This window comes from Echinops telfairi, unplaced genomic scaffold, assembly GCF_000313985.2.
Source record: "Echinops telfairi isolate 266 unplaced genomic scaffold, ASM31398v2 ScPeMD7_7400;HRSCAF=8409, whole genome shotgun sequence".
Classification (NCBI taxonomy): domain Eukaryota; kingdom Metazoa; phylum Chordata; class Mammalia; order Afrosoricida; family Tenrecidae; genus Echinops; species Echinops telfairi.
The window spans coordinates 61,823,505-61,843,555 of record NW_022111300.1 but is presented as its reverse complement, the minus strand read 5'-3'; the positions used below and the strand labels follow the sequence as shown (position 1 = coordinate 61,843,555).

Here is a 20,051-nt window from a genome sequence, read left to right as displayed (position 1 = left end):
TTCTCTACTTATCCAGAGCAAGAGAGCGAGAGAGAGAAACCAAAGGCCCAAAGGAGAACAGGAGTCGACAAGACAGTCTACACTGGACCACAGTCTCACCTTTAGACCAGAAACTATAGATCAGTGGTTCTCAGCTTGTGGGCCGCGACCCCTTTGGGGATCGAACAACCCTTTCATAGGAGTCACCCAATTCATAACAGTATCAAAATGACAGTTTTGAAGTGGCAAACAAAAATAATTTGATGGCTGTGGGTCATTACAACATGAGGAACTGTATGGAAGGGTCATGGCATGAGGAAGGTTGAGAACCACTGCCACAGATGGTGCCCCATGACCATTACTGATCTGACCTGCTTAGTCAGGGTGACGACAGACAGGCCCTGACAGGATGGGGGAAATCTGTGCACTAGAGTCTCGGATCCTCTCACCAAGAAAGACCAGCTGGACTGGTCAGTGGCTGGAGGCCTCTGCAAGGCCACTTCCCCGAGATCTGCTCAGATCTTGAACAAAACCGGCCCTGAAACCACCTTGGTTACCCTGTAGCCAAATAACAGCGTGACGCACACTGTGAAGGGTGTCTCCCACCAGGACTGTGCTCCTTAAAATGACCATCTCCCTGAGACCGGATGGTCAACAGTGACTTTGAAACAGAGATGCCAGGGGTGGAGGGCGTGCGAGAGGACTGGGAGAGCCCGGGTGCTGGAACATCTCGGGGCATTCCAGCCAGAAATGCATGCTGCTTTCTAAACCTGTATGACATCTGCGTTTGCTCTGGAGTGGTCAGGGCTCTGCCCTGCTGGTCACGGAAGCAGGTGGCAGGTGTGGGGTCCTGGTCAGCCTGCCCTCACTAAGTCCCTGCACCTTTAAAATGGACTGTCCTAGTACAAGACCAAAATGAACCCCCAAGAGTCAGTCCGGAAAGCCGTGGACTGAAATGGTAAGGGGTCCTGCAGGCAGCATGGTGGTGGGTGACTCCCCTCTCTGTGTTTATCTGAACGTGGAAAAGATCCTGTGTGAAGAATATGATTTGCATAAACAGAGAAAACAGAAGGTAGGGGTGGTGTAGGCTTTTCCGTTTCAAGTTTCAAATTTGATCTTGCCCTTCCCACTACCATTTAGATAAAAGTGGCTGCACCTTCTAAACCCCAGTTCTTGGGAAGGCCGACCTTCCACAGCTCGCCTTCCACATCTGAACACCGGCTAGCCAAACCCGTGGCCTGCGAAGCAGTGGTTCCTGGGTGTTAATGGTTCGGGAAAAATGTTCTCATTCTGAGTTTTCCAGAGTTCAGCACCCTGAGCAGCTACCAGTGAGCTGAGAGCGGTGGGAGGTTTCTGGATTCCTGTGCGCGGAAAGTCGCAGGAGCTGGGGACGGGACTTGGTGGAAGGAACCCTCCTGAGGGGAGAGGGAGGACCCACGGGAAGGAAAAGGGTTATTTTCAGAGAGGAGCGCGTCTCTCAGGGCCTGTCGCCAGGGCTCCTGGTGGTTCCTCTGGCTTTTTTCCTAATTAATGAAGAGAAAGGCTGCCCACACAGGTCGGGGGCCCCACCCAGCCTCAACACCACTCTGTCCACGATGCTCCAAGCCGCAGACCACCCGGGAGCACTCCCGAGGGCTCTCCGAGTTCACAGGGCCCCAGGCTCTGGCCGTGAGAAAGTTTTCCCCACCCGCAGAGGTCAGGCTCCTGGGACGGAGGCCCAGAGCCGGCAAAGGGGCAGGTGGGGCCACCCACAGCCAGGGCCCGGGCTGCAGGACCCCGGCAGGCTGTGGTCAGTCTGACCAGTGTCCTCACACATGGTGTTCATGCTGACCAGTCACCCCCGCCCCAAGAGTTCTCACCTGCCCAGCCCACCCAGGGGGTCTCCAATGCTCTTCCCAGGGATGCTCACAGTGAGACATCTTGGCTCTGTGGACGAGAATAACAAGTCCCCTCCTCAGCAAGGCCCTCCTAGTAACAGAGACCGGCCACACGTCGAAAGCAGCTGGTGAGCCTCTGCCCCGAAACCAGACGCCAGAGGAAAAGCCATCTGGTCTCAGGTCCTCAGGGGCTGCTCAAGCTCACCCTGTTGGTGAAGGCCCTGCCCCTGAAGGGCTGCTGCTTACTCCTGGTCCCTGGGCACCTGGTCCACCCCTCCGGACAGGGGAGGCAGGCTGTCTTCTCCTGGAGGTGGTGCTGAGGACAAAAATCAAGGAGCAAACTCCTCACAGGCCACGACTGACCCTGGAGTGAGTGCTGAGTGATGGCTAAACAGATGAATTGAATAAAAACTGAACTGACTTAATTAATGAAGTGAATTGTTGAATCAGTGGATGAGAGTGTGGGTGAATGAGTACATAAGCAATGAGTGAATGAACTGGATGACAGGCATAAATGGATGGATAGCTGGATGGGTGGGTGGATGTATGTATGGATTGATGGATGGGTGGTGGATGGGTGGGTGGTTGGGTAGATGGATGGATGTGCGGATGGACAGATGGCTAGGTAGATGGGTGGATGGATGAATGGATGGAGGGGTGGATGGACAGATGGACAAGAGACAGATGAGAAGTACTGGCAAGAAACCTTGGGGGAGGGGAGCCACAGGCAGTCCTACGCCCCATCCCACACCCTGTCTGCATCCAAAACAGATAGCACATAGATACTTCTCTACATCCAAACAGACCCTTGGCACCCCTCACTCCGTCAACACACAGGGGCCATGCCCACCATACCACACTGGGGCCATGCCCTCCCACAGGAGCCAAGCACCCATTACCCACACAGGGGCCATGCCCCCCCACCACACTGGGGCTATGCCCCCCCACAGGGACCATGCCCCACCACCACACAGGGACCATGCCCCACCACACACAGGGGCTATGCCCCACCACACACAGGGGCCATGCCCCACCACCACACAGGGGCCATGCCCTCCCCCACACAGGGGGCCATGTCACCCCACCACCACACCAGGGCAGGTGAAGACGAAGTCTGGGCAGTGGGGAAGCTGCGGCCACTCGGCCATGATCTGTTTGGACAAAGCAGAGCTCCTCATCCACGTGCAGCCAGGACGGGACGCGGGAATCATGCTCAGGGAGGGCGTTTGCACTCTCGGGGACCTGGGTGCAGCAAAGCATGGGGTACACTCAGTGTGAACTCTCAAACACAGGGTTAGAGAGAGCATGGGTGGGGGGCTTAGGGTGTCCTGTTCTCAGCTACGGGCAGTTGATGGTCTCTCAACAACCAGCAAGAATGTGTCAGAACCAAGACATGTCTCTCCCCAGGCCAACCAAGCACCCTCCACACAGTGTAGACTGATCAGAGCCTCCATCTAGACCCCAGGAGGCTGGAACTGCCGGGCACTGTCTCAGGGCTCCATGGAGGAGCGGATATGCAGAAAGGACTGAGGGTGCCCCTGTTCCTGCCTCGCTAGAAGAGGTCTAGAAGTAAGAGCCCCAGCTCCCCAACCCCCCCCCCCCACTGCACCGATGGCCCCTTCAGGGACATAGAGGGCTTCGCCTTCCCAGAAGGCCCTGGGGTTATTCCGGTATGACCACTTCACTGATGACAAGCCACAGGGGGTGGCCACATCCCAGGAGGGAACGTTTAGCCTACCTGGTCCCTTAAGTACCAGAGCAGACTCACAGCAAGGGAGCATCACGCACAGGGCAGGCTGAGCAGCCAGGGCCATGAGGTCACTGGGCAGGCATGCCACAGACTCAGGGCCATTGGTGTGGCCACCAGATAGCAGACAAGTGGCACTCTAGGCCATTGTCCCATTTCCTAAGCTCACTACCTCCAGAAGGGTGGGGGAGATGCTCCAGGGTCCTGGGCTGACCTGTCTGATGTCCAGTCCCAGAATCCACAGTTCTGAAACCACGGGCCCGACTCCCACATGCCCATCAGGACCCCATGGGCTGTGGCCTTCTTGTCCAGACATCAGGGATCCGAACACCTGTCCACCAAGGCCCAAGAGGCATCCTCTTCGGCCAGGAGCTGGCCAGATTCCCATGTCTGCAGAGATCCAGACGCCGGCTGTCAGCAGGGCCGTGCTGGACAGTAAGACAGGGTGACCTCAGGGCCATCCTCACACCTCCTTCCTCCTTTACAGAAAGACACCCGGAAGCAGTTAAGTCCCCAAACACAGGAGAAATCGGTGTCCAGACATCTGATTTTAGACGTTGACAGCACACACGAGGGGCCTTCAAGAAGTTTGTGGAACAGCAGACTTGGGAGAGAAGGCGCCTGGCATAAAGGCTACTGATATTAACAGACCTTAGTCCGAAACCTAAGAGAAATAATGTCTGCCATTTGGGTTTGGAGCACGTGGCTCAGAAGACGCCACATTTCATGCAAAAGGATGTAACTTAAGGCGCTGCTGATGCTGCTCGCAGACCCACGCTAAAATTTCCCGACTTCCTTTCCTAAGGTCACTTCGCCTCTTTAAAGCAAAGGCAGAGATGCCACCAGGCACTAACACCTCCAGCGCTGGCACCATCCCTGTGACACTCTGACATGCACCCCTCAGGGGCGGAGGCAGGTGGCCAAGTCAGCACCGGCCCAACCCCAGTCCCGGGGGGTTTCCGCAGAGCTCTCCGACATCTGTCATTGGGCACAGGCACTGGCCATGGCCAGGTGTGCAGTCCTGCAGCTGGTTGTCGCCTGCCTTTCTCTGTGCCAGCGCCCTCAGCTCCTTATGCTAACTGAACTGGCAGTGCTGCCCGGGGATACAGAGGGCTCGAGTGCTGGGCAGTGATGCAAGGGCTGGCTGCTGGCTGCTGGCAGGAAGGGGCTGCGTTCTTGAAAGGACCCTCTGGGAAACAGGAGGCGTGTGGGGACACGGCCTGAGACCCAGTCTGCACCGATGCTGTGGTCGTTGTCAGGGGCTACCAGTGAACTCCCTTCAGGCTCTGTCCCCGGGCGACAGAGCAGTGCTGCCCCGTGGGGCCACCCAGCGGTGGCCTGGGCAGGAGCAGGTGGCCTGCTACTTCTCCTGAGGAGGCCCTGGGCGGCTTCACACTCAGCCCCCGGTTATCAGGCTCCACTTAACCACGGATCCGCCAGGCTCCCTGGGGATGAGAACAGACTGTCTGAAGCCTGTCTTTCCCCTGGGGCTCCTCACAGTTTCTGTGCCGGCTCCATCGGCTCCTAGAACAAGGCCTGCCTTCCTCCCCAGAGTCACAGCGCTCGCCGGACGCCACGGTGGACACGCAGTCTTCTTCCTCTGGGCTGAGGGTTGTAAGGTCGGCGGGGGAGGGGCAGGCAGGTGGCTTGTCAGACACTGGATTATTGAGGACAAGCCACCGAGAGGGAAGCTAGTTTCTCTGGCCCCTGAGACCACCGCACAGTGCGCAGTTGTCCCCCGGGAAAGGGGTCCCATGCATGTGATTAGCAGCAGGGATCTCCAGGCCCCCGGTGTCACGTGCCCACCAGAAGGCCGGGGCAGGGTGTCCGGTCGCTTGGTGCTGGGGTTTGACTGGGCCCCAGGCTGCCCTGACCCATGGTGAGATCACCAGGAAACAGGTGGCTGCCTCAGGTCAGGATGGAGGGGCACACCAGCTCTGTGACCCTCTTCCTGCCTGCCCGCCTGCCTGCTGACAGGAACCCGGGCACCGTCACGGGACATGGAAAACACAGGGATTTGGCACAGGCAGCGGTGTGCAAGGTCTCCAACCTAGGAAAAGCAGTCCCTGTGCTTAACCAGCAAGTGTCTGAGCCCCCACCACTGCCCCCACCCCTGAAAAATGGTCTCGGGCTTCTGGTTTTGGGTGCGGTTGCACCCAGGGTGCTTGGGGGGGGGTCTCATGGGGGGTGGTGCTGGGGTCTGAGAAAGGCAGCAGTAATACTGGCTCTCCACCTGCACGGCTCCTCTCCTGAGCACCCGTAGGAAGGGAGGGCGTGCCCTCACCTGAGGGCCAGTCTCCCCCTCACTGCAGCCAAGGCCTACCTTCTGCATGGCCACTGGGCTCAGTGACAGCCTGGGGCCAGTCTCGTCCTCCCCACACAGTCCTGTAGTGTCCCAGGCTCCTCGGCAGGCAGAGATGGGCCTAGCTGCTCAGAGGAGCCCCCCACCCTACCCTGCTCTAGGACGCCTCCAATCCCAAGTCGGCTGAAGCAGAGACACAGCAAGAGCGGCCCCAGCCCTCATGTGGCAGCCTGGGTATGGGGGTCCCTGCCCTCACGTGGCAGCCTAAGTGTGGGGGTCCCAGGCCATACGTGGCAGCCTGGGTGTGGGGGTCCTGCCCTCACAGGGCAGCATGTCAGCCAGGCTTGGGTGCGCTTCCTCCTCCCACAGGAGATGGCCTTGGGGAAGCCCTGCCGGGCCATCAGTGGCCCACCTGTCGGGCAACTGTTTAGGTGAAAGCAAAGACCACCAGCCCTGCAGACCTAGCACAGCAAAATTGGCCTCCTGAGCTGGGGGCAACTGACTGGGACCCCAGGGAGAGAGGATGTTTCCCTCCACCCCAGCAGCCCTGGGGCCCCTTGGCGGGCCGCCTGGGTTGCAAAGGGTGTAGGTGGCTGGGAGTTATCCAACCACTGGGGCCCTGGTAGCACAGGGTTAAGATGCTTGAAAGCGCCACCCCCCAGCCCCCAAGGTCTGTGAATCAAACCTACCAGCTCCCTGGGAACAATGTGGCCATCTGCTTCTGTGGGGGTTACCTTGCCCTGCCATTCCCACTCATACAAGGGTCCTTCCAGAGATGGCAGCATGGGAAACTCCCTGGGGCAGGTCTACTCCATTGCCCTAGGGGTCCTGAGGCAGTTCTAGTCCATCCCGGGGGTGGGGGGGCCTTCCAGGGGCAGGTCTACTCTGTTCTTGTAGGGGCCCATGAGTCGGACTGGGATCCCCAGGCCGGGTGTGGCGATGCAGGCACAGCTGTCCATGGAAAGGCTGTGGGCTCAATCCCACTGGAGGTGCCCTTGGAGAAGGGCTGGTAAACTGAACCCCACGCAGGCCACGGGCAGCCCTGAGGGCCGCAGGGCCGCACTGGCTCTGGTCAGCAGCCGAGGCAGACACTTACCTCATGTAGGAGACTGGCGACAGGAGCTTGGGCTTCACCCAGGGGCAGGGGCCTTGTGGCACTGAGAGGTACTGGTCGCAGAAAGCTCCCTTTCTGATGTGCTGGAAGGCAGGGAATTCCTCAGGGGCGAAGGCAGCGGGCAGTGGGGCGCCAGGGTCTTCGCCAGGGGGCTCTACCTTCAGCGCCATGGTGGCCGTGTGCTCCAGTGCCGTCTTGCGCGCTTTGACCGGCACCCCGTCGCCCAGATCGAGCGCACCGTCGGTGGACAGGGCGTTGATGGCGGCCACGATGGCCGAGCTGGTGAACTGCGTGGAGTCGCCCAGCCAGGTGTCATCGGTGACGCTGACGCGCGGGGAGCCCTGTGGGGACGGCGTGGGCGAGGGCTGCGGTGAGCAGGATACATGGCGGCCATGCAGGCTGTACTTGCGCTTGTTGCATGGCGAGGAGGGGCGCGAGCCCCGCGCCCCCAGCCAGCTCTCCTCGGTGACGCTTGCCCGCGGAGAGGCACATGGTGAGTGGCGAGGCGAGGCCAGCAATGTGCAGGCGCCCAGCCCGCGTGGGAAGCCGTCCTCGGGGTCGGTGGTCTTGGGGGACACGCAGGGAGACTGCCAGGGCGACGTCTGCGGGGAGGCGTAGGGGTATGAGTAGTTGGACTCGTAGGAGGAGGCCTCCGAGTTGCAGCTGCGTGATGACAAGCTGCTGGCTGGGCTCAGGCAGCTGGGGTCCCGGTAGGCCTCGAGGCCAGGCAGGGGCAGGGTGGCCGTGGCGGGGGCCCGCCTGGCTCCAGGCCCAGCCTCATCCACCTCCACCTCGTGGAAGAAGGGGCTGCCACCATGGTGCAGGCCCAGGTAGGAGGTGATCTCGATCCGGGGGCTCTCCAGTGTCGGGGCGCCGTTGGGCCGGGCGCCACCTGTGGGCAGGAAGTAGCTGGCGGGCGCACTGTCCCCCGCGCTGCCGTACCCCGAGGGGTGGCCCGCCGATGGGAGGACGGAGATGACGGGATTGGGTGTCTGCAGCTCGTGGCAGGGGGTGGGCAGCACTGGGTGCGCCGAGCTGAGCGACAGGCTGGAGCTGAGACCAGAGGGTGCATAGCTGTAGTGTTCTGGAAGGAAGAAGAACTGTGTGAGGAGTGGCCCACAGCTGCCTGGTGTCGCCCGCCACCACAAGGCTCTACCCACTGCGTCCAGGCCCTGCCCGTTTCAGGGAGGCACCATGGCCCGATCATACCCGCCACAGTACCATTGACCACTGTCAATGAGAGCAGCCTCGGGAGATGATCTTCCACTGCCCTGCCCTGAACTTCCACACCCTCGTGTCCCAACTCTGCAAACTGCCACCACCTGGAGAAGTCTTCTCTCAACACCACCACGACCCTGTCCCTGCTTTAGCACCTGTCACACGGCTGGTCTCCCACGCCCACCCCAGCACCTGCCATGACCCCATCCCCACCCAGCACCAGCTTCAGGTCTGTCCTGAGCAGGAGCCAGGAGCAGAGGATACGTCCTAATGTCTCTTACCTGGTGGCATCTGTGGGGATGCAGGCTCCCATCTGCCATGCCCCTCCCGGTGCCCAGGTCTGTCCCTGCGAAGCAGGCTCACAGAGAGAACAGACCAGCGGGCTCAGAGCCCTGAACCTCGTAGGAGACCGTCACATGACCACTGCCGAGGCGCAATGAGCCCACAGACGCCCCGCAGTAAAAACACAGGTTCTGGAACCCGGGGGCAGCCTTGGCTCCAGCTCACGGAGACGGAGGGGCACTGCCCACAATGTCGAGCCCAGGAAAGGCCCTCCAAAGTACCAGCAGGAAGGCGCACTCCTCGGCCCAGCTTGGAGAGGAGCAGCAGGTAAAGCACTGGACTGACCACGCAGTCTGGTTTGACCCCACCGGCCGCTCTGTGGGAAAGCAGGGGCCATCAGCTTCCATAAGGACTGGCAGCCTGGACATTCGGCAGTGGTGGGGCCACTGGGGGTGAGATTCCGCAGGGTGGCCAGGCTTGGGGGGGTTGAACAGTGATGACCCTCATCACCTTCCGGATGTCCGACAGAAACCCTAGGGTCTCTGAGTGTGTTTCACTCAAGAGCAAGGCCCCTTCTGCTCTGAGGTGGCAGCACCCCCCAAAAAGAGCCCAGAGTCAGGCACCACCCTTCAGCCCCCAGCATTCACCCCTGGTGGTGGGCCTATAAGTCTCTCAACACGTTCTCTTTTGGCTCGGTGAAAGCAGCCACCACTGTACCCACCCTGACCCACACTTGGTGGCCACACCTGGGGAGCTCTACCTGGGGGGCACACATGTAAGAATCACACCTGGGGCTGGCAGAGAAAAGTCTGTCCTGCCCCCAGGAAGGAATGACCAGGCGGATGGGTGGCAGGCGATCCTGAGGGACCCTGGCATTGCAAAGGATGTGTGACTGGGGGTGCATTTTCAGCATCATCTCAAACTCCTGTTGGGGTCTGCCTGCCAGGAGCAGCGGGAGGTGGGAGATGGCAATACAGCAGGGGGAGTCAGGACCCACACCCCTGGCCCTGTTCTCAAAGCTCCTGAGGGAAGCCTTTTCCTCACCATTTGTCACTGTTTCACTTTTGTGGTTTGTAATTCATCATCACTCTTTCTTTAAAGGATAGGCCTTGGCAATTGTTTCTCTCTCTAACCACACACATGTTCATACACTGCAAATAGCCAGGGGTTTCTCCCGACACGCCCAAACCAACCCATCCAGGACTTTTGAATTTTAAAAAGCACCAGGGAATAAACTACCATATCCCGGAAGGGCAGCACGACTTGGGCAGTAGGATCAGGCCTTGTTGGGGGGAAGGGGAGCCACGCCCACCGGGCATTTAGGGGTGGTGACACCCATGAGGGCGGTCACATGGCATCCTTGTGCGTGTGTCAGACAGGGCTGGAGACAGGGAAGGAAGCCAGAGGTGACGTGAGGGCTCTGCGTTCGTGCCGGCACCTCCACAGGGCGAAGGAGACGCTGTACAGTTTTTCTATAAATCTAAAACTACTTTGAAATAAAATCTGTCAAACCGCCCAAAGCAAGGCTATCTTTCCAAGAGAGAATGGGGGGCTAGGAACCCCCTGCTTTCTCCTGGAGAGCCAGGCCACAGACCAGAGGGGGTGAGGGTGGCGGCAGGGGAGGGGAGCTCTGCAGAGATCAATAAACTAAACACTCATGAGTGAGAGAGGTGTCCTGGCTACAATCTCTGATGCCACATGAGTTGGAGCTGGAGTTCCTCCCCATTGGCCTCGTCTCCCTCTGGACTTGAGAATTCCGACCCCTAAGGATGGAGACAGGGAAGACTGAAGGAGAATCAATCCGTGCTATGAAGAGTATTCAAAGGACCCACAGATCCGTCTCGGAAGAAGTACAGTCAGAATGGTCCTCAGAGGCCAGGATGTGAGACGTGGTCTCATGCACTCTGGACGTGTGGTCGGGAGAGACCAGCCCTGGAGAAGGGCAGCGATCCACAGGGAGCCCTCCACGGGGGCTCAAGCACAGGAGCGGTGGTGAGGGTGGCACGGGCCCAGGCGGTGCTTAGCTCTCGTGTGTAAACAGGGTCGCTGTGGGCAGCAGACAACAGCAACAGCTACAGGGCTGAAGATGGTGGAAACCCAACCTGGGAATCAGATGGAAACTTGACAGGGCGGAGTCCACCTTCCCGAATCCCGGTGCCTCCAGGCGAGGCCCTGCCAGGCCCACCACTTCCCTAGGGCTTGCAGGACCCTAAGGGTGGCCCGGGGGTCCCTGACTCACAGACCCAGTGTTTCCCAGCTTATAGGTCTGGTGGGCTGTCACTCCTGGCAGGAGGTGGCTGCTCACACCTAGAACTGCCGTTGGGAGCCGGGTGAGAACTCTGAGAGGCGCCAGGGACTCGGCCTGTACCTGCCACCGAGGGAGGCCAGGGACCCTGGCTCCGAAGACCTGGGGGGTGGCTAATTTGAAGCATTTTGAACAGATGCCATCTGGGCAGGTCCCAGGAAAGACAGGCTCAGGGGAGAAAAATCCCTGGACCAAGGGACACCCCCACACCCCGCCAGGGGAGACCCTCTGGTTGGGCGGCAGCAGAAGTCGGCTGCTGCTCTGGGAGCCACCACTTTGCCTGCTAGTCTCCCTGGACCTTGGCTCAGCGAGGGAAGAGAACGATCGAGCCACCTTTATGAAAATCTCACTCAGCTGGGACTTCTCCTTAATTAAACAAATGACAAAGGCAGGGCCCAGCCAGTGGGGGGGATGCTTCAGCTACAGGGCTGAGCCCTCCCACCTGCTGGTGGTCATCCCCCCAACCCTGACCGGCTGCCACTCTGCTGTTGGTTGGGGTGGGGGTACTCTTCTGCCCTCCCCATCCTAGCACCGGCCGCCATTTGGTTTTACTGCCCTTCAGAACCATATTCAAATCATGTGGAATGGCTGAGAAGGGCTTCCCTGTCAGGAAACTGCCCAGGCTCATAGGCAGAACCTGAGAGTCAAGGAGACTTAAGTTGAGCAAAGCTTGCCCCCACTAAGGCTGCCCTGGCTTGGGTCACAGGAGCCTGGCCACTGGCCAGAGCAGGTTCGATACACTGCAGGGCAGCCCAGGCCAAAGAAACTGGGTCTTGTAAGCAAATGCTATGGGGCATATTCAAAATGACCTAGGACAGTGAAATGTGGCCCCCACCCAGCCGGCCCTGTAGAACACGGCTCACATTGTTCTGACTGTGGATTCCCAGATCCCGGTGCCACCCAGCCACCCTCTGCATCGTCCCTACCCGGTGGTCGGGGCCTGTGGGCCCTCTGGAGATGCCCGCAGGTGGCCCTAGCTGCCCTTGTCTCAGCAAATTCCACATTCAAGGCTGCCAGCAAGCTGCCTCCCCCAGGAGTGGCTTGTTGCATGCAAACGCATGTGTGTGGACCCCTGACCAACAGGGAGCAGGTCCTGGGGACACTTATCAGCAGGATGGCAGGCTGCGGGGGCTCCTTCCCCACAAAGACTACCTCCACATGTCACAGGGTACCGCCCTTAGCCGGGTCCCCATGCAGTCTGCCTCTACCCGCAGCCCCCAACATCTACCAGCAGAGGCCCGATGTGTCCCATGTGAGGCCCGGTGCCGGGGGTTCCCAGGGAGCAGAACCCCCATCCTTTCTCTCCCCCCCTAAACTGACAGCAGCAGTGTGAGGGTCACAGGCCAGCTTGGCCACAAGCCTCAGACCCTGTGCTCTTTGCAGAAGGTGGTAGATACGGCAGGAAGATCGCCTTGCACGTATTGGAAACTAAACAACAGCTCCCAAAGCCCCAACCGAGCAGCTGGTTGCTGGTCACTTAGCTGCCCGAGGAGCGCCCGGTGGCCTGGGCAGATGGCCTGAAGGACAGCACGGGGAGCCTGGCCTCAGCTCAGCACCCACACTGCCCTGTTAGCCAACTTGCCAGGGCCGGCTACCCCAGAACTGGGTCAGGGGTCCAACCACCCAGGGGATGGGGCAGAGGACCCAAGCACCAGGGCTAGCTACCCCCGGGATGGGACAGGGGACCCGGAGCAGCTGCCATGTACTTCCTGGGTGAAGGCAGCTGCCAGTCAGTCCCTGCCAGCTCCTTCCTGGCTGAGGCCAGCCCCCACGACCCAGGACTGCTGAGAATAAACCCTGCCCGACCGTCACCACCCTCACCACCCCAGGTGTCTCCACTGGAGGTAGTCCAGACCACTGCCAAGAACCCCCCGCCCCCAGGCGCCCCTGCTGAGTTGCCAGGGCGACAATGCTGGCAGCTCAAGCCGGGCCAAAATAACTTGGAAAACAAGTGCCCGCAGGCAGCAAGCAGAGCCACACCCACCACCTGACAGTGAACCAGTGCCCACCGTCCCCCAACCAGGCAGAGAAATGTTGGGGAGCAGGGAGTGATGGGGGCCCAGGGGAGGAGACCATCTGATGGGGAGCAGGGGGACCACCAGGGAGATCAGGTGGCAGGGAGTTGAGGGACCCCCAAAGAAAGCGAGCTCCTCCAAATGGTCGGGGGCCTGCTAGCAGTCCTGGGCGGGGGTTCCCTGAAAGGGAGGAGTCATCACCCTCCTTTGCCTCCCCCCACCCTCCATGGCCCCCTTTATCTGCAGAAGATATTGCCCCTTCCCTGTCCAAGGCAATTTTTAAAAATCTTTTTATTCTTGCCCAATCAATCAACGTTCAATATCCACTACTTAGACTAGTACTTACAGGTTATACCACTAACTGGAAGTTAAGCCAACAGTTCAAATACACAAGTCACTTCTTGGGAGAAAGATGAGGCTTTCTGCTTCCGTCAAGACTGACCATCTCGGAAAGCCTGGGGTGCAGTTCCGCTCAGTCCCGTGGGGTCTCTGTAAGTCCCAGGGTGGGTTTACTTGGACTTGCTTAGTTAAGCGGAGGGCTGGTGAAACAGAGGAAGCCCCCCAGCATAGTGTATGCAACAATGAGTTCAAGCAGCAGAGCAATTGTGAGGATGGCGCAGGACGGGGTGTTCTGTTCTGTTGTACGGGGTCGTTGTAGGTCAGCACCAAGCACACCCAGCATTTACTGCCGGTAAAGATGAGTCCCTCTCTCTTTGGGGGCCCAGGGAGACACTCGCGTCTGGACATGACAAAAGCCAAACAAAAGCAGGAGGGGCCACAAACAGGCCACCCAGGGCTGGACACGGTTCCTGCACACCCACTGGCCACCCGGATGCTCCGGGCTGCCTGGGACCAGCCAGCTCAGCTGCAGTGACTGCCAGCAGCTGGAGGAGCAGCCACTTCCGGACACAGTGCCCCTGGCTCTCAGCTCCTGTTCACTCACTGACACACAGACCCCACTTCTCTGGGCCCAAAGGACGGGGGTTGGTGTCTCAGGTCAGAGTGCAGCACACACCGCGGTGTCACACAAAGCAGAAGTGAGCATGTCTCTACAAGAAACAGAGAAGGCAAAGGAGTACTTTCAAGCAACTGTTTTCTGATGCCACTCAAGGGGGTGGGGGCACCCCTCCCTCGTTGAAAGGTCCTGCCTGAGCTCTCTCCCTTGGGGGTGGTCAGGGGGAGCCCAAGCTGAGCCCCAGGAGGGTTCACTGGTGGGCTGGGTGGGGGCTCAGTAAGGCTTAAACCAAGCCTGAAGACAGGCATGGCTTCACTGCAGGCCTCCGGCTCTGGGGCTCAGGGGCACTCCACGTCATGCCCGGTGCTCCTGGTTCCTCCGTGCCCAAGACAGCAGCACAGACCACAGGGATGGTCCCCAGCAGGGCACAGGGACCCTGGGCCCTGAGAGCACTGGGGGCTGAGCAGTCTCATCACCTGGGGCCCCTTTGAAACCAGGCCCTTTGGGACACGCTGAGTGCTGACCTCCTATCAGGAGATGTCCAGAGTAAGCACTGTGTGGCCTGCTGGCTGCAGAGCCCAGATGCAGGGACTCCTGGCTGGGGCTTGCCTGTGCAGAACTGGTTGCAGGTACTGGTGCTGCATGACCAGCAGTAACTGGGAGAGTCACCCCCTCTCTGTGAGATGCCTCTCTGCTGAGCTATGGTCCTTGGGGTTGCTGCAAGGACCAAGGTCAGAGTGGCTCTGTGGTCTCCCTCCTGCTGCCCTGTGTGGAGGGTTAAGCAGTTTATGACCGTGGGGCCCACCAGCGGGATGCTGTGGCAGTCTTCAATCCTCTGGGGGCAGCGTCCTGTCTCACAGGGACACTGTGAGGGGATGGCTGGCTTGTGAAATGAGCTCTGGGGCTCATTCTGAAGAAAATCGCTGCCCAGAACCAAGAGCAAGGGTGTGCAGAGGGAAGTCTGAGCTGGAAACTCAGGGCCAGACCCTAGGCCAGTGGGCTCCCCGAGACCTCATGGGGCAACAGGAGAGGCCAGAGTCCAGGCCAGCAGGGAGGCACTCTTGAATAACTGTATTAAAAGTTTGCCAGGCCTCCTGAGGAGGTCGTCGAGTGTACCCACCCACCTCCCCCTCCACCTAGCTGCTGAGTCCTGGAGGGGAAGGACAGGCGGGGGCGCTTAGTCCAGGCCGGCGGGCTGGGAGAGACCTGCCGGCGGGCGCTGTCACTCCATGCGCAGCGGTCCCGCTGTGCCCCCACCCCCCACCCCCCGCGTCTGCCGAGTCCTGGGCGGAGACAGAAAATGAAAGCGTGCCGCCGCCCTCGCCGCAGTCACTGGGCGCAAACTTGAGCGCCGGCGGGTGACCCGGCTGCGGAGGGCGCGGGCGGGGCGACACTGCCTTCCAGGGGCGCCAGCGCGCTCGCTCTCGGGTTACAACTGCGCGCCGCCGCCGGTGGTTCAGCCCCAGGGACGGGCCGGCGGGCGCAGGGGCAGGAGCTGCGGTCCCCGCGCAGAGCTTGGCTGCCAACAGCGCAGACCATCTGTGCCCGGTCACAGTTTCCGAGCCCCGTGTCCCGGACGCTCTTGTCCCCTTGAGCCGCCCTCCGCCTCCGGGCCGGGCCTCGCCTCCCGGGTGCGCCTGATCCGGAACCAGGGCTCTGGGCCCACCCGGACTGGGACCCTGCCGCGGGACGCTGCTGCTCGGCGCCGGACGCCCCCGAGTCCCCACTCCCGGGTCCCCTCCCTCAGGTCCCCGCGCCCCTCCCCGTCCCCGTGCCCAGCCCACCTCCGGGGGCGCAGTCGTCGCCCTGGTCGAACTCAAAAAGAAAGTCGAAGTCGAACTCCTGGTCCGGCCCCAGGCCCGTCATGTCGGGCCGGCTGGGCACCTGTGGTCGGGTCGCTCGGCCGCTGGGGCGTAACGTGACTCCGGGGCCGTCCCTGTCCCCGCCCCGGTCCCCCTGCCCCGCCCCTGTCCCCGGCCCGAGCGTCCCCCCCTCGCGTTTCCGGGTTGTATAAACACGCGCCGCCGCCCGTTTCTGAATTTTCTCCCAACTCCCCGCGGCCTCTCGCAGGGCCCGCCCGCAACCCGCGCGGCCACCGCAGCCGGCGTGCAGCTCCGACGCTGTGCTAAGTCCCCGGCCAGGAGGAGCAGCCAGGCGGGAGGTGGCCGCTCACCCCAACGCCCTGGTCCTCGCGGCTGGCCTTCAGACCTGCAGACTCATGCCCAGGGGACCTGAGCCCCGGCCATCACTGCACCCAGGCAGGGTGTCAAAGTGAAGTATGAAAACCGGGGGCCCTGTCCTGGGATCAGCCTGCAGGCAAACCCAGGAGCTGCATTTCAGCAGAAAGCAAGCACACTGCTTTCCAAGGGACCTGTGCTTTCCAGCGAACGGTCCAGGAAGCCCTCTCGAGCCCCCTAGATGAAGACATGGCAGGGAGGCCTAACTCAAGTTAGGCCTGTTCAGGGTGGCCCTGCTGGTCACTTGCACTCGCAGGCCTGGTCTACAGCAGTCTGGCTCTGCCGCAGCAGTTCGCCTGCTTGTGGGACACTGTCCCACACAGACCCACATGCAACCTGCCGGCATCCTCTGGGGTTTGCAGGCCAGACAGGTGGCCGGTCCCTGGGCCCAGCTAGCCCTGAACCTTTGCTGCCCCTTGTCCCCCAGCAGTCTGCCTTTGCTTCCCCCAGGCTCCTGGTCCCACAGGGCCCCGTAGCTGGACATGAAGATTGGTGGTGGAGGCGACCCAGTGAGAAGTGGAGGTCTCACGTCAGCCTCGGCCTCCTTTCCGCTGCCTTCTGCACTTGCAGGTTCTGCTTCTTCCAGAAACGGATAGCCCGTCAATCACCCGCTGCCTCCCCAAGTCCTCTCTCCGTGACCCTTGTCAAACGACTGGTTCCCTCTGGTGATAAACTACAGTTCGCTTTGGCCTGATTTTGTTTCTAATAATAGTTTGAGATGTATGTTGGAGGGTGTTTTGTTTGAGTTTGCTTTTTGCTGGCCTTCAGGCAAATGGAAGCTCAGCCTGGGCGGGCGGGCAGGGACACCGCACCACCTCCCCTCGCACCCCTGCCCGGCTGTGCGCGCCAGCTCGAGGCATTTCTCTGCCGGCTTGGCCTGGGTGCCTGCTGAGATGGAGGCATTCACTGAACGGTGGCTTTACACCTTTCTGCAGGCACGGACCTCCACACGTCCCACTGGCTTGCCGCCACCGACTGGTGGGAATGTTTGGCTTGGCTGGTTCCTCCCACAGAGTGCTGGGGTGCTGAGTGGAGGGGCTTGGTATGATAGAGACGGGTGCCAGCACCTCTGTGGGTTCTAGTCTGGATTAGGGAAGAGTGTGGTGGAGGATAGAGGGAAACAGGACTGGCTTTGTTCACAGCCATTTTGGCCACCCTCAGGCCATTCTGTGTGGAGCAACCTCAGAGCGGGTGCCTCCCAGGCCGCTCCACCCGGCAAAACAAGTGCAGACATCACCGGTGGCACCCCAGATGCTGGGAGCTCCGGCGAGGGGGTCCCCGGCTTGCTTGCAGGGAGCCTGAAGAGGGGGCCTCCACTCAGTATAACCAGTACAGAACATGTCCACATCTGTGTTTTCCAAGGGCAAAATCTACCTGGGTGGGGGGGTTTACATGAAAAAACAACCACTATCCCCATAGACACCCCCACTTACTCCCCCGACTGTATTGTGGAGAAAAGGGTTCCTTAAGACAGGGTGGGGTGCTGATGGAGCAGAGAGACAGCTAAACTTGGGAACTGGATACCACCCACTCCCACCTGCAGCCCCACTCTGGTGGCTCGTGGGAGCAGACATGGCCCCGGACTGAGGAAGCTGACAGTCTTCATAGAGGCAGGCTGCGCCGCTCTCCCTCGGGGCGGCCTGATTCTTAACTCACCGCACCCACCGCCAGAGCCCCTTTGAAACCATGCCATGATCCATTCTTTAAGCAGTGATCAGTAAAGCTCTGAATAAAGAGTCCAAGGAGGTAAAGTCAAAACAAGAAGAAACTATGCAACTGTCCTCACCAGAGCCCATCCTGTGAATGCCGTGTGGCGTTCATTGTATGGACCTTTGAAAATGGGGGCAGTGGCAAGAGGCCCAGGCACTGCCTGCTATCCTGTGTGAAGTGCACGGACCACTGCTGGGCCCAGGGTGTCTGGCCAGGCGCAGAGGCCTCCGGGTGGCAACGCCGGCTCTGTCTTTCTTAAGACAAGACCGTTGGACGGATGGCAAAGTGTGGAGGCCCTCCTGCAAGCTGGAACAGTCGGGGGACAGTGGCCCTCACTTTCAGTGCTTGCCATCAGCTTTGCGTCCTCATGGGCACTCGAGGGCTGCTGTGTCCCAGCTGGAGAGGTTTGCGAGCCTGCCCAAGTGCTTTGCCCCAGACACTCAAGCAGCTGGAAACCTGCAGGAGAGCCTCCAGTGTCCGCCCTGCGTCTGCCATGTAAGGCCATGGATGAGGTGCCAATCTTGGTGGCACCTGCAGCCCCCATCTCTCCGAACTGACAGCCTCTGGGGCTGGTGGCGAGCTGGCAGAGAGAGGCTTCCAGGCAGGCACCCTCTTTGCTCTCATTAGTCACCAGCCCTCACCAGGAGGGTAGAGCAGACTTTAGGATTGAAAGGCCAAAAAAGTTCTCCCATTTCAAAAAAGCAGCTTGGAAGTTGACAGTCACAGCGAGCCACTCTGGTGAAGACGCTGGTGCCTTCAAGGCTGAAAGATGGTTTTACTCTAGGGGCCTTCTGGTCGCCTTTGCTCCTGTCCTCAGACCAGTGGCAGACGCCTGTCTCTCAGCAAACTATTCACTTCACAGAGCTCAGGCTTACAGGACGCCTGAACGAAGCCCCCGGGGAGGAGCCCACCTACCCAAATTCTGGCGGCGTGACCCCCCTCCCCAGAAACCACACTGCACCCAGAGCCCCACCCTTGCTCGTCGCGCATCTGCAGCTCAGAACCCGCTTCCTACTGCGCGGACCGACCGCCGCGCGCTCCTCAAGCCCCGGCCTCCTTCGCGCTCCTAGCGAAGAGGAGACACCTATTGGCAAGAAGTCGAACTCAAACCCGGAGCGGCCGCGAGGACTCCGGCGGACCCGCTTCCCAGTTCCCGCGGTCGCGCCCCGCGCCCCCCACCCCACGCTCGCGCCCAGGCGGGACCCCTGGCGTCGCGCGGCGACTGGCTGGCCCCGGGGCTGGGGGCGCGCAGGTCTGGCGGAGGGCGGCCGCGCCAGTTACCTTCCTCCGCGGACTTCATGGTGCCAGCGGCGGGCTGCGCGGGGCGCGCGAGGTGTCCGCTCCCGCGGGCTGCAGCCGGAGGGCTGAGTGGAAACTTGGAAGGGACCGGAAAACTCGAACTTGGCATCCACGCGGCGGCGGCGAGGAGCCGGAGGAGGAGCGGCCCCGCGCCCTGCGGCCTCCCCGCCGGCTGTGCCCGCCTGGGGGGGCGCGTCCTCCCGGCGCAAAGTCGCGCGCGTGGCCCCGAAAGAAGCGCTGGCGGGCCAGGCTCAGCGCCGCGACCCCCGCGAGTCTGTCATGGGGGGCGCGCGGCCGGGCGGCTGCGACCCCTGGCCCCCTGGGCGACGGGAGCTGAGGCGGGCCAAACTCCCCGCCGGCGGTGCCCTGCGCTCGGACCCTGCCCGCGAGTTTGCGGAGTCTCCAAGTCCCGCTCTGACGCAGGGCCGCGCGCTGCTCCTGCCTTTTTAAAGCTGGAAAATACCTCCCCCGCCTCCCGCCGCCCGCCGCCCCCCCGCCCGCGGTGACATCGCGCCCCCCGCCCGGGCCGGCGCCGCCCGGGGGAGTCGCCAGCGCCGCGCTGGCCGGGGCGCGCGCGGGGGCGGCCGTGCGCCCGGACGCCGGGGTCCCTTGAGCGCCCGGAGAACGGCCCCGCGGGGCGGCCCGGGCAGGGGGCTCCGGGTGCAGGGCGCCCATGTTGAAGTCATTATGTCAGCGCGCAGGCTTCCCCCACGCTGGCAGGCCTGGAGAGGAAATTCCCGGCCGCTAAATTGCTACCACATGGCGCGCAGGCCGCTCGGCCACAGGAGCCCAGGCGCAGCCCGAGCCGTCCAGCCCGCGCGGGGTCCCCTCGCCCCCTCCCCTGGCCCCGGCCCGACTTCCCCGCCCTGTCAGCTCCGCGGTAGCCACCGGGCAGACGGGACCCATATCTGGCAGCCGTTGGAGGGAAGGGGCTGGGGCACAAAAGTCGTAAAACCTCCGCACGACACCCCTGAGGTTGAAAGCGGAGCTGGAGGAAAGCCAGTGTGCGGC

At 61.3% G+C, this 20,051-nt stretch overlaps 1 protein-coding gene across 2 annotated transcripts in view; it reads right to left on the bottom strand.

The window, feature by feature from the left end:
• NFATC1 (nuclear factor of activated T cells 1) overlaps nt 1-15,660 on the bottom strand; it is a 98,304-nt gene extending 82,644 nt beyond the window's left edge. For both annotated transcript variants that reach the window (XM_045296275.1, XM_045296277.1), the window contains exons 1-2: nt 15,579-15,660; nt 7,002-8,103 (exon numbers count right to left, since the gene is read on the bottom strand). In XM_045296275.1, coding sequence (XP_045152210.1) covers nt 7,002-8,103; nt 15,579-15,660 — 1,184 coding nt within the window. The remainder of the gene's footprint in view (nt 1-7,001; nt 8,104-15,578) is intronic.
• Nucleotides 15,661-20,051: the final 4,391 nt, after the last annotated feature.